Source organism: Miscanthus floridulus, chromosome 17 (genome assembly GCF_019320115.1).
Source record: "Miscanthus floridulus cultivar M001 chromosome 17, ASM1932011v1, whole genome shotgun sequence".
Taxonomy (NCBI): domain Eukaryota; kingdom Viridiplantae; phylum Streptophyta; class Magnoliopsida; order Poales; family Poaceae; genus Miscanthus; species Miscanthus floridulus.
The window spans coordinates 66,893,253-66,906,101 of NC_089596.1; the positions used below are offsets into that span (position 1 = coordinate 66,893,253).

Consider the following 12,849-nt stretch of genomic DNA (forward strand, 5'->3'; position numbering starts at 1 on the left):
CAAGGCTCTAGTGTGCTCAGCTACTAGCCCAAGGTCAAGTCCCCTTCTATGTATAGCCTCCATGAAAATAGAGCCATTGTACCCCTTCACTGGGCATAGCTCAGGGTGACTGGATGCTCCAGTCGGATCGACCGGACGCACCCTGCCAGTGTCTGGTCAACGGATGGCTACCACGTCATCCCTAGCTTCAAATACTGAGCGCCCGATCTCAACGGTTAAGTTGCGACCAGACATAGCTTAGTGTATGACCGGACGTAGGACCCCATCGTCCGGTCACTTCCAGTAAGGCTCCACTCATGATCGGACATGTCCGGTCACCCCCGACTGGACTCGCCCAGGGTCCGATCACTCACTGTCTCCTCTGTGCGCCGCCACACCAACACCTAGTCAGCGTCTGGTTGAAGACCGACGCCTATGTGCTCTCTGCTACCACTAATCGGATGCAGGACCCCAGCGTCCGGTCACTGCATGACCAGCGTCTGGTGCACTCTATGAAACCCTATCTTTTCTATACAGGGTGCCAGTGGCACCATCGGACTGTCCGCACTCTATGGGCGGACACTCCACCAGTGATGTTTCGAACCCTTCTCGCCTCTATTTCATCACCGAGTTGATCCACATCAACTCCAACTTCATCTCCTTTGTAAATGTGACAACACCACCAAGTGTACACCACCATGTGTATGTGTGCTAGCATTTTCACAATTATTTTCCAAAGGATTTAGCCACTCAACTTGCCACGCCACTCGATCCTAGCGGCGATGCAAAGTTAGATCACACGAGTGGCACTAGATGACCGATATGCAAACAAGTTTGCCCCTCTTGATAGTACGGCCATCTATCCTAAACCCGGTCATAAACTTCTTTACACACCTATGACCGGTGAAATGAAATGCCCTAGGTTATACATTTGCCTTGCGCATTCCACTCCATCTCCTCCAATGTCGATGCAACACATGCACCAACCAATCACCAAATGATATGATCTACTTCTTATCATCACATGACCGTATTGGTTCATCGATCTTGACTTTACTTGCTTTTCACCATTGCCTTTGCCCATCGGTGCCAAGTCTTGCTTAAGCTTCACCGCCACGCGGTCCATCGCTCCAAAGCCTCTGTCGACAGAATATCGTCGGCAGTCCTCTGAGGGGTATCTCATGAAGGTAGATTGATCGGCAGAGGAGCGTGAGATCAAGAACAAGAAGGCAACAGAGACACACGAGTTAGACAGGTTTAGGCCGTCAGTATGACGTAATACCTTACTCCTGTGGTCTGTTGGTTTGTATTAGCTATCGTATGATATGCCGTGATTTTAGAAGGGGTCCCTGCCCACCTTATATAGTCCGGGAGGCAGGGTTACAAGTCGGTTAGATCTGAGAGATAACCGGAAAGTAATAACTGATTACAGAAATCTTGAGATCATACATATCCAAACAGATCTCGTAGTATCTTTAGGATATCTTCTCGATGTCTTGCGGAAGGCATCGAGTAGAGTCATGCCCCGCAAGGCTTCTTCTTGTGGGCTAGGCCACCCCTAGGGGCGCAACCCATGTGGTCGGCCATGGGTATCCGGGGGTCATACACCCCACAGCTAGTCCCTGAGCGCCTTGTACCCATTGTGCAATGTCGTATTAAGCATGTCCGAGCAGGTGCAAACAATGTCGAGCAGTCAAGCTCATGGTCCAACCAGCATGCTGAACTGCCAAGCTGTGTGAGCTATCGCCGAGCAGTGTGAACCGTTACCGAGCAGCATAACCTGTCGCCGAGCAGCGCGACCTTTCACCGAGTAGCGTGAACCATCACCGAGCAAAGTGACCAAAAGTATGGCTTGCCATAAGGGTGTAAGGAGCTCAAGTTTAGAATAAAAAATTTCTCCGCAGTGGACCAAGTGTGCCCACTTAGAGTCCGAACAAAATTATAGGAGTCAATTTTCCTCTATAGGCATGTAGTCTTCGAGAATAACCCCGCACACTCACCATGAGGTGAAGTGTGCCCACTTAGTCCCCGAGCCTGACAGCAGATGATGTAGTCATGTGGTGCCAGGGTCAGAAACTTGAAGAATAGTAGAAAACCAGCCGAGCAAGAAACCAGTCCCCGGGCGTGTCCCAGAAAGAGATAAAGCACATTCACCGCAAGGTGAAGTGTGCCCACTTAGTCCCCAAGCCTAACAGTAGGTGCGTAGTCACGTGGTGCCAGGGCCAGAAATAGAAAAACAATCAACGACCAATCGGAACAGACCGCCAGTCCTCGAGCTGCAGTCGTAGTTATCGAAGAAATCGACTCGTGGAGGAAAAAACCGGAGTAACAGCTGTACAGTGTCAGTTACTTAGCCACAATAAATGGTGGAGATGTCAGTGATATTTTGGCGAGGAGCAACTAAAGGCAGTGATAAATGAGCGTCATGGGCTGCAGTTACGCGGAAGCCCAGGTAACAGCCCATTTTTTGCATCGGAGAAATCGCATCGGCATAGATCGCGGGAACAGTTCCCAAAAAACCCTTGAATGCGGAACGGTGGGGAAGACCCTATATAATAGTGCCACCATAGACCCCCGTTCCCACCTTTTACACTTCTTCTTCCTCCTCATCTCTCGCGTCGCCGAATCCATAACCACAGTTTCCTCTACCACCGAAAACCTAACCAGATCTAAGAGATGGCGCCAAAGAGAGAAGCTATGAAACCGAAGAATACGAGTCCCAAGAAGGCCAACGCCATGGCCTGACGCGACGAGGAGTGGGTGCCATCACGAATGGGAGAAGCTGAGCTGAACCGATTGGTGGAAGCCGGCGTTCTCCCCGACCGTGCGACCGCCGGATGGCGGCCAGCTTCTGGTGAGTCCTTTCCCATGCCTCACACTAACGAAGCAGTAGTATTTGAAGACTATTTCTAGCATGGGTTAGGGTTTCCTATGCACCCATTTCTGAGGGATCTGTTGGAGCTCTGGGGGGTTACTCTGTGCAATCTCCACCCCAATACCATTCTGCATATCTCTATCTTCATCCACTTTTGTGAGGCATACCTTGGCATCCTACCCCACTTCAATCTTTTCCGTCACCTATTATGGTTGAAGAAGAGAGGTGGCGCTGGTTCCAAGGTGGTCGGCGGGGTGTATCTCTAGCTTCGGGATGGGATGGCAGGTGAATATCTTACCATACCGCTGAACACGTCGCTGAAGGGGTGGAACACCAGATGGTTCTACATGAGACAAAGCCACCCAGCGGTGCATTGTAACGCCGACCACATCCCAGAAAGCTAGAGGAGTTGGTCAGAGCTACCGAGCAAGGATGACATGGAGCAAGTGAATGAACTCCTCGGCTTGATAAAGGGCGTGAAGACCAATGGTGGATTGGTAGCAGCGAGTTTCATAGTGCGCCGCATACAACCCTGTAAAGAGAGGGCGCACCTAGGCTTTGAATTCAAAGGCGAGACCGACGGGACTCGAGAGAGGCCAGAAATACTATCTAGGAGCGACGTCGAAGAGCGAACTGCCGAGCTGTTCGCTCCGCTATCCTCCTTCAGGCTATCAGGGTATATGAAGCCCTTCAATTGCAAGAATTTGCCTCCTCAGGTGAATGTCCTGACTATATGTTTCCTAGTAGTTTATTTATACTGCCAAGCAATAAACCGATCCTACTCATGTGAAGATCCATTCGCAGGACAGGGCGGTGTATTTCTCGGGCGTGCCGAGAAATGATTGGCCATCGTCAGTAGATGTACGACGACCTATTCAAATTGAAGAAAGCTCTGTCAGTGTCTCCTCGGAATCTAGAGGAATGGACACTGGTTGGATGGAGAGTCCTCCCCCGGTGTCAGCGAAAACTAGGGGGAAGAGGCCAGCAGAAGATGAGCTGGCCTAGAAGAAGAGGAAAATAGCCGTGACTGCTTCCCGCAAACTAGGCGGGATCTCTTTGGATGATGACTAGACCAATCAAACATGAAGAACCGCAGTGTTCGATTGGTCTGACAACGACGAGATTCTCACGAACCCTCTCCCGAGCACGAAAGAGCCTCCGTGCAACCCACGCACGGAGCAACAAACCGGGGTAGGCGAAGAAGTCTGTGCGGCTCCAACAAGGAGAGTCCCCGAGCATCGAGTGGAGGGAATTGCTGCGCAGCAGACATCGGAAATCCCTGCAGAGCAGGCAACGGAGATCCCGAAGTAACAAAAGGCAGCAGCCCTAGAGCAGCAGGCGGAACCAAGGCCGACTGAGGAAGAGCCGAGAATTCCCCCGCCGAGCATAGGAGTCGACCCTGCAGCTATGCCCGGAGGCTCAGGCCGGCACCATTGATTCAAGAAATTGAACCATCAGACCAAACCGTAGGTGTCCTTGTGCTGATGTTACTTCACTGTATTTCCCTTACTTCTGTTGTGACTGAATAACTAATTTGGTATAGTGCAAAGCCAACAACTGATCTAGCCCCACCCGCTCAGACTGAGCAGCAACCAGTAACTGGCCCTGGAGCAGTGGAGACGCCAATAGACCACATCTAGGAGTCCTCGAGTGTTTAGGAGCCAATTGCTGCCCCTAGTGGGCTTGATAACCGTGAGTGAATGCCTACTACGGCGAACGAGTCGGTGATAGTGCCTTCGGCCACTGAGGAATTAGTAGCGGAAGAGCATTCGGCACCGAAGGAGCAAACGGCAATCCCTGATACTTCGGAGGGCGTGGTCGGACCTGCTATCCGACCACCGAGCCCCAAGGTGGTCCCCTCGGCTACAATGGAAGAAGACGAGGTGGAAGAGATCATGCGTGATGAACCTCGACCCCAAGCAATCCGGATTCTTCGAAAGTGCGGCGATGAAATAGTTGTTGTCGAAGAGGAGGACACCACCAAGGAGTTCAGGAGACTGGAGACTTCTCTTAGTGGTGTGATGAAATAGATTAAGGTGAATACATCATCTAGAAAGATCCTGGTTGTTTATTGGAATTGGTTAACTATATTGTCATCATTCATTTTGTAGGAGATATCTCAAGTTGCCTAGCAGCGCCACCAGTTGATAAAGCGAATGGAGCCCCTTGCCGTGGAGAACAAAAAACTCAAAGAGGCCAGGAACCTCTTGGAGAAAAATATCCAGAGGGCCCAACACGAACGAGATCTTGCAGAGTCGAATGCGCAGGACCTGGAATACCAGAAGGGGGTCCTTACCGAAAAGCTGGCGGCTATGTCCGAGCAAGTGTGGAGCCAGTCCGACCAGCTTGCTGCTATCTCCGACCAACTAAGAAGTGCTTTCGAGCAGCTGGAGAGGAAAAGCGAACAGCTCAACAGTATATCCAAACAGAAAGCAGGTACGGTGCATCAATGAATGTACTTTGGTATTGCTGAACAGTAGCATGTCCGTTAACAATAGTTGTTCTTGTAGAGCAAGACACTGGGCTCGGACAGATGCGTCAGGCCATCGATCAACTTTGCCAGGAGAAAGCAAAAGAAGCAGAGCGGGCAGACAAACTTGCTGAGGAGCTGAAAGGTGAATTCCTCCTGGTCAGAATTATTGTTGGAGTAGCTTCCTTGTATAATGGATCATTGTAACTCTCGTAGGCTATCGTCATAAAGCCAAAGCGTAGTTCGACGTGCTGGTGCAGGAGGCCAAGGTCCAAAAGGAGAATTATGATGCTGTAATCGCCACAATTAAGACAGTACTTGACTGCGTCGATCTAGAAATAGCTGCTCAGCACGACGACAGGCGTCAACATCCCGACACCATAATCTAGAGGTGCAAGGCAGCATGGGAGAACTTCAAGACTTTCAACCGCGACGCCATTACGACCGTCGCGACCCATGTCCTCGCGGTTGTTTGGTCCCATTACGCTACCATTGACCTTCAGTCGATAGGGGGTGGGTTCGCCGAAGGACTGGACGACGCGGGGACACAGCAGCAGGAGGATGAAGTGGAGGAAGCAGCGAAGATGCTGGCCAGCGATATAGACCTATTTGGTGAAATGGATGGTAACGGCAAAGCTCAGTAATCGACTCATAAATTATCATCTGTAAAGGCCTGACAGTGTAATTAGAAAGTGCAAAAGCACAAGAAATAATTATTCGTTGAATAAATGCTTTAAGGTGCATGTATATGTAATATATGCAGTTTGCTTGTAGTTCGGCGAAATAATCTTCGAAGTTTCAAACCTGACGCGATTATGCGTAGTTCAATTAACATCTGACCAGTTGGTCTGCTACTGATCCCTATGGCCTTGGCCAGCCCATAGTCCATAACGTCGAGCGCGGAGCCCGTGCACATGTAGGAGTAACAGACGTGACCCAGGAACCGCAGCCGACCACCCATGACGTAGAGCGCAGAGCCTGTGGCACGTGTAGGGAAAAATTGGTGGCTAAGTCTTTTCCATAAAAAACAACGATGAATGTGTTCTGGTCGGTAGTTGTTATACGAACTTGGAGATAAAGGCAACATAAGCGGCGTCCAAGCAATGTATTCTATGTTGAACTCTCGGCCTTGGCTGACCCATAATCCATAACGTCGAGCGCGGAGCCCATAGACATGTAGGAAAAATAGGTGTGACCAAGGAACCACAGCCGACCACCCATAACGCAGAGCGCGGAGCCCGTAGCACGTGTAGGGAGAAATCAGAGACTGGGTCGTCTCCGAAGAGAACATAAAAGAAAGAATGTTGCTCTTCGATCAAAGAATGTTTTCACTATATGGGGAAATCATGTTTGACGATTTGGAGAAATCGTGTTCGGTGATTTGGAGAAATCAAGTTTGGCAATTTGGAGAAATCATGTTGGGCGATTTGGAGAAATCGTGTTCGGCGATTTGGAGAAATCGTGTTCGGTGATTTGGAGAAACATGGTTGGCGCAGTTACGGCGAGTACGTATTTGAGTTCGTCATGAAATAGCATATAGTTCGGCGACCACAAAAGGTTGTTAAACCACAAAAGAGACAAAACGGTGACATGTTACGGACACCAACGGTGACACGTTATGGAGACCAAAAACTTATCTAAATATAAAATTGTAAAGTACATATCTGTAGTGTTTCAAGGATAGAAACGTATAAGGTGTTCGATGTGCCATGAGTTGGGAACATCGATTCCTTCTAAGTCACTTAGGCGATAAGAACCTGGTCGAGTAATTTCTTTGATGACATAAGGCCCTTCCCAGGGGGAAGAGAGCTTGTGCAACCCTTCAGTCTTTTGTTTTCTGCGGAGAACGAGATCGCCAACAGCGAATGAACGACCTTTGACGTTTCGGTTATAGTACCTCCGCAAGCCTTCCAGATATTTAGCTATACAGACATAGGTGATTAGGCGCTCTTCCTCAGCTCTGTCGACGTCCTCAGATCGAACAGCCTTGGCCTGCTTTTCATCATAGTTTTCCACTCTAGGTGCTCGGAAAGTAACATCTGCTGGTAGTATGGCTTCTGAGCCGTAGACTAGAAAGTATGGAGTTATGCCAGTGCTGCGACTAGCTTGAGTATGCAGTCCCCAGACTATAGCTGGAAGCTCCTTGAGCCATCTGCCCGGGTGCTTTTCTTCTTTCTGATACAGTCGCTTTTTTAGGGCATCAAGGATCATACCGTTCGCCCGTTCGACTTGGCCGTTGGCTCTTGGATGGGCAACGAAAACATATTTGATGGAGATGCAACGGTCTTCGCAGAAGTCCCAGAAGTGATGTCCAGTAAACATAGTTCCGAGATCGGTGATGATGCTGTTTGGCAGACCAAATCTATAGATGATATCTTCAAAGAGCTCAACTGCCTTCTTTGCAGTAGCCGAGACGAGCGGTTTATATTCAATCCACTTGGAGAACTTGTCAATGGCGACATACACGTACCGGAAACCACCTGGTGCTGGCTTGAAAGGCCCGATCATGTCCAGTCCCCAGCATGCAAAGGGCTAGGAAGCTAGAATGGTTTGCAGCTCTTGCGCCGGCACGTGTATTTGCTTAGCGAAGAATTGGCATCCTTCACAATGTCGGACGAGATCTTCTGCATCAGTGATGGCTGTGGGCCAATAAAAACTAGCCCAGAAAGCCTTGCCGACCAATGTTCTCGAGGCCGCATGGTTGTCGCAGGAACTAGAGTGAATTTCAAGAAGTAGCTTCACTCCCTCCTCTTGGGTGATGCATTTCTGCAGTATCCTTTCCTTGGCACTTTTTCTCATCAAGCTGTCGTCCATCAGCACGTAAAGCTTGCTCCGATGAACTAGGCGTTTAGTTTCAGTCTTGTCTGCGGGTACCTCGGCGCTGGTGAGGTACTTGATGAATTGCTCCCTCCAATTGGCGATCGGCGAAGGTACCACAAGTACCAACTGCTCGGCAGGGGGAACTTCTTCAACTTCCTTATCTTCTTTGATGGATGGCGCTGGGAGATCTTGAACAAAAACCCCTAGCAGGATCGTGGCGTGAGAAGAACCCAGCTTGGATAAGTGGTCGGCGAGTTGATTTTGGTCACGTACCACGTGGTGATACTCGATGCCATAGAATTTTCCTTCAAGCTTTATGATTTTAGCGCAGTAAGCATCCATCTTCTCGCTGGAATAGGACCAGTCTTTGTTGAGCTCGTTGATAACCAGTGCAGAGTCCTCGTACACCATGAGGCGTTTGACGCCGAGCTCAACGGCTATACGAAGACCATTAAGACATGCTTCATATTCCGCAGCGTTGTTGGAGGCCAGGAAGTGTATCCACAAAACATAACGTAGCTTATCCTTGGTCGGCATAATGAACAGAATGCCTACACCAGCACCGTTGATGTTAAGGGCGCTGTCGAAGTGCATCACCCAGTGTTCAGGGCAAGCAGTGGCAATGGGCTCTTGGATCTTGGTCCATTCAGCGACGAAGTCGGCGAGCGCTTGTGACTTAATGGTAGGTCTGCTTCTGAATTCGATGGAATAGGTGCCGAGCTTAATAGCCCATTTAATGATGTGGCCATTGGCCTCTTTGTTGCGAAGAATGTCCCCCAAAGGGAACTCAGTGACCACGGCGATCTTGTAGTATTCGAAGTAGTGCTAGAGTTTGCGTGACGTAATAAGAATGGCGTACAATAGCTTTTGTACCTGAGGGTAACAAGTTTTGGGCTCATTAAGTACCTCGCTGATGAAGTAAACCGGATGTTGTACTTTATAGGCATGCTCGGCCTCTTCGTGTTCGACCACAATAGCTGTGCTCACGATGCGGGAAGTGGCGGCGATGTATATTAACAGAGTCTCATCTGGCCTTGGCGCTGTCATTATCAGCGGCTTTGTTAAGAACAACTTGAGCTGCTCGAAAGCTGAGTCTGCCTCCTCTGACCAGGAAAAGCGCTCGAAGGCCTTGAGGAGCTTGAAGAAAGGCAGCCCTTTTTCGCCAAGGCGTGATATGAAGCGGCTTAAAGCAGCCATGCAACCTGTAAGCTTCTGTATATCCTTGATGCATGTTGGCCGTTTCATATTGGTGATGGTGGAGACCTTGTTAGGATTAGGCTTGATGCCTCGAGCACTGACGATGTAGCCCAGCAGTATACTGGATGGAACTCCAAAGATGCACTTTGAAGGGTTCAGCTTCCATCGGTACTTGTTCAGGTTGGCGAAGGTTTCTTTGAGGTCGGCGATAAGGTTGTCGGCTGTCTTGGTTTTGACAACCACATCATCGATGTAGGCTTCGACGTTGTGGCCGATCTGCTGGTCGAGGCACATCTGAATGGCCCTTTGATAGGTAGCCCTGGCGTTCTTGAGCCCAAAGGACATAGTTTTGTAGCAGTATGCACCGAAAGGTGTAATGAACGACGTCTTTATCTGGTCTTCTTCCTTAAGGGAGATCTAATGATAGCCAGAGTAACAGTCAAGGAAGGATAGTAGTTCGTAGCTGGTAGTAGAGTCTACAACCTCGTCTATCTAAGGCAAGCCAAAGGGGTCTTTAGGGCAGTGTTTGTTAAGATCAGTATAATCAACACACATTCTCCATTCTTTATTCTTTTTTCGAACGAGAATAGGGTTTGCTAACCAATCTAGATGATACACTTCTTTTATAAACCTGGCAGCTAAGAGCCATTTTATTTCTACCCTAATAGCCTCCTTGTCTGGCATGAATCGACAGAGTTTCTGCTTGATCGGCTTGGCGGTCGGTGAGACATTCAAGGAGTGCTCAATCTTCTCCCGTGGTACCCCCGGCATGTCTGCAGGTTTCCAAGCAAACACATCGGCGTTGGCACGTAGGAAGGAGACGAGCGTGCTTTCTTATTTGGGGTCAAGGTGAGCCCCAATCTTCACGGTCTTGGAGGCATCATCGAGGCCGAGGCCAACCTCCTTGATTTCCTTGGACTTGGCGGAGGCATGGGGAAGCTCTAGCTTCAGAATCTCCATGTCATCGGTGGGTGCTGTCTTGGCTTCGGCAACCACGCTAGCCATTTGGATGGAGAGGTCGGTGGCTTCGGTGAGAGCGAGACTCTCTGTCTCGTAGGCGTAGGCAACGGAGAGGTTGGCCCACAGAGACAGGACTCCTGCAGGTGAAGGCATCTTCAACACTAGATACGCGTAGTGTGGTATAGCCATGAATTTGGCTAGAGCTGGCCGGCCAAGTATGGCATGGTAGGCGGTGTCGAAGTCGGCGACATAGAAGTTGATATGCTCGACACGGTAGTTGCTTGCCGTGCCGAACTGTACTAGTAGGGTGATTTCTCCAAGTGGTCTAGATGCCCTTCCAGGTACCACACCCCAGAAGGAGGAGTCCAAGGGTGTGAGATCTGATATCGCGAGGCCCAACTCCCTTAGGGCCCCGGTGAAGAGTAGGTTCAAAGCACTGCCACCATCAACAAGGACTTTTCTGAAGAGCACCTTATGGATGGTTGTGTCGAGGACGAGGGGGAAACACCCTGTGTAGGGTATGTCTGCCCACTGGTCGGCCCTACTGAAGGTGATGGGGACCTCAGACCATGGGCGATAGCTAGGGTCGGTGGTAGTTTCTTCTGAAGCAACGGCGAGCACTCATCGGGTGGCAAGCTTGCGTTCCCTTCTACTCTCAGTGGAGGCAAGGCCCCCAAAGATGGTGGCAACCACCTTATCGTGGTCCTGAAAGGCGTTGTTGTCGTTCCCAGGCGGTCGGCGACCTCCGGCCCCATCGTTGGCGCCGTCATCGTTCCTCTTGTCCTGGAACTCCCTGGCTAGACCAATGCAGTCCTTCATCTTGTGTTTGGCGTTCCTATGAAGAGGGCACAGGCCGTCGAGGATCTTTTGGTAATGTTCGTCGTAGTTATGCTTGGCGTGAGGTTGACTAACAGCGGTGAAGATGTGTTCTGGCCAGTGGTGGCGATTTTGGTCAGGCCTGTGTCCTCCTGTTCGATCATGGCCGCTATCGCGATGATAGCTGCGGTCATCGGGGCGGCGGTCGCTGTGATGTCAGTTGTCGGGACGATCGTCGTAGCGGTTAGGCGGTCGCTGAGTGCCTGCATCCTCGTTGAAGCGCACCTCGGCTTCCTCGGCATCGGTGTACTAGTTGGCGGTAGTTATCATTTCGCCGATACTGGTAGGCGGCTTACGGTTGAATTTGGAGCGAAGCTCGCGATGGTGGAGTCCTCGTATAAAGGCGGTGACGACTTCAGCTTCCATGATGTTGGGGATAGAATTCCTCATCTCGGAGAAACGCTGAATATAGCTGCGGAGGAGCTCGGATGGCTTCTGGTTGATGCGACTGAGATCATGCTTCGTGCCAGGTCGAGTACATGTGGCCATATAGTTGTCGGTGAAAACTTTCTTCAACTCTTCCCATGAGCCGATGGAGCCCGGCGCAAGGCTGGTGAACCAGCTCATGGTGGGTGGCGTGAGCATGACGGGGAGATAATTTGCCATGATGCTGGTGTCTCCTCCCACGGCGTGGACGACAATGGCGTAAGCCTGTAGCCACTGAGTTGGGTTCATTCTTCCTTCGTAGGGCTCGACCCCGGTGATCTTAAAACCACGGGGCCATCGAAGCGTTCGGAGTGCCCTTGTGAAAGCCGGAGGCCCCTTAGGGTTGTCGACACCGTCGCCTATGGCGTTGTGGTTGGGGATAGGCTCAAGGGCTGAGTCCGGATTGCCATACTCCTTTTCGTAGTCCTGGCGGCGACGCACTTCATCTTCGTGGCGACCAAAACGACGTTGCTTGATACGCCGCCGCGCATCCCAGAGGTTGCTAAGATGTACTCTGGCATCCTGTTCGACCTCCTAGTTGTGCTGGCGATGGTGTTCGGCGTGATGCCGCCCGGGTCCCCCCTAGAGAGGTAGTGACTGGTCGGCGAAACGGCTTTGACTGGGGCGGCGATTGGACCTCGGCGCAGCTGATCGGTGAATCATGCTCGCAGAGCACAAAGGTCTCTGATCCTTGTGGATCTCATTGACCTGATAGTGAGCCGCTTTAAGCATGGCGTGATCTTGGTGAGCTCGGGCGTTTGAGGGAAATGAGCGAGCTCGTTGGCGGCTACTGCTAAATTGGGCTTGGAGTCTTGAAGACGTCATGGCCATCGATGCGAAGAAATTCTTCATCGAGGTCGCGGTGGAGCGGGAGCGGTCTTCCTTAGGAGTCAAGTCGATTATTCCGAGCAGCCTCGGCCCTCGCGATGGCTGCCTCGTTTTCTCGCCGCTACACACGGTTGACGTTCTGGTTCTCCCAAGCAACACGCTCCTCCTCTGTTTTGCCGTTCCGAGGAGGGCTGTCGATGCTGACATTGAAGATCGCTCCACCCCAAAAGGGTGGAAGGAGGAATTGATCGGAGAAAGTTTCGGCGAGGGTCTCCGTAGAGCCTTGAGACTCGGAGCCCGAAGTTTCTTCCGGGATGGTCTGGAGGTGCGCCCCGGGGCTCCGGCCTAAGTGTAGCATGTTGACGGCTGGCGGAAGCTGGACGGTGACCTGGTTGGTGAGTTTGCCCCTTAGGGCATG

The 12,849-nt window shown here is 50.9% G+C and overlaps 2 protein-coding genes across 2 annotated transcripts; one reads left to right on the forward strand and one right to left on the reverse strand.

The window, feature by feature from the left end:
- The first annotated feature begins 5,010 nt into the window (after positions 1-5,010).
- On the forward strand, positions 5,011-5,968 carry LOC136515729 (uncharacterized). The gene is made up of 4 exons (XM_066509242.1): positions 5,011-5,290; positions 5,365-5,483; positions 5,585-5,638; positions 5,828-5,968. The coding sequence occupies exons 1-4, from the start codon at positions 5,011-5,013 to the stop codon at positions 5,966-5,968; spliced, it is 594 nt and encodes a 197-aa protein (XP_066365339.1).
- A 5-nt stretch (positions 5,969-5,973) lies between these two features.
- On the reverse strand, positions 5,974-8,738 carry LOC136515730 (uncharacterized). The gene is made up of 3 exons (XM_066509243.1): positions 8,039-8,738; positions 6,129-6,302; positions 5,974-5,987 (listed from the first exon to the last, which is right to left on the reverse strand). Exons 1-3 carry the CDS (start codon positions 8,736-8,738, stop codon positions 5,974-5,976), a joined length of 888 nt encoding a protein of 295 aa, XP_066365340.1.
- Positions 8,739-12,849: the final 4,111 nt, after the last annotated feature.

Bases quoted from the DNA above. Each gene is read 5' to 3' on its own strand.
- LOC136515729 (XM_066509242.1), top strand. From the start codon at position 5,011: ATGGAGCCCCTTGCCGTGGAGAACAAAAAACTCAAAGAGGCCAGGAAC. The intron at 5,291-5,364 runs GTACGGTGCATC...TTGTTCTTGTAG, and splicing joins TATATCCAAACAGAAAGCAG to AGCAAGACACTGGGCTCGGA. The intron at 5,639-5,827 runs GTACTTGACTGC...ATTGACCTTCAG, and splicing joins TAATCGCCACAATTAAGACA to TCGATAGGGGGTGGGTTCGC.
- LOC136515730 (XM_066509243.1), bottom strand. From the start codon at position 8,738: ATGCACTTCGACAGCGCCCTTAACATCAACGGTGCTGGTGTAGGCATT. The intron at 6,303-8,038 runs GTTCCTGCGACA...CACGTGCCACAG, and splicing joins ACTTCTTGAAATTCACTCTA to GCTCTGCGCTCTACGTCATG.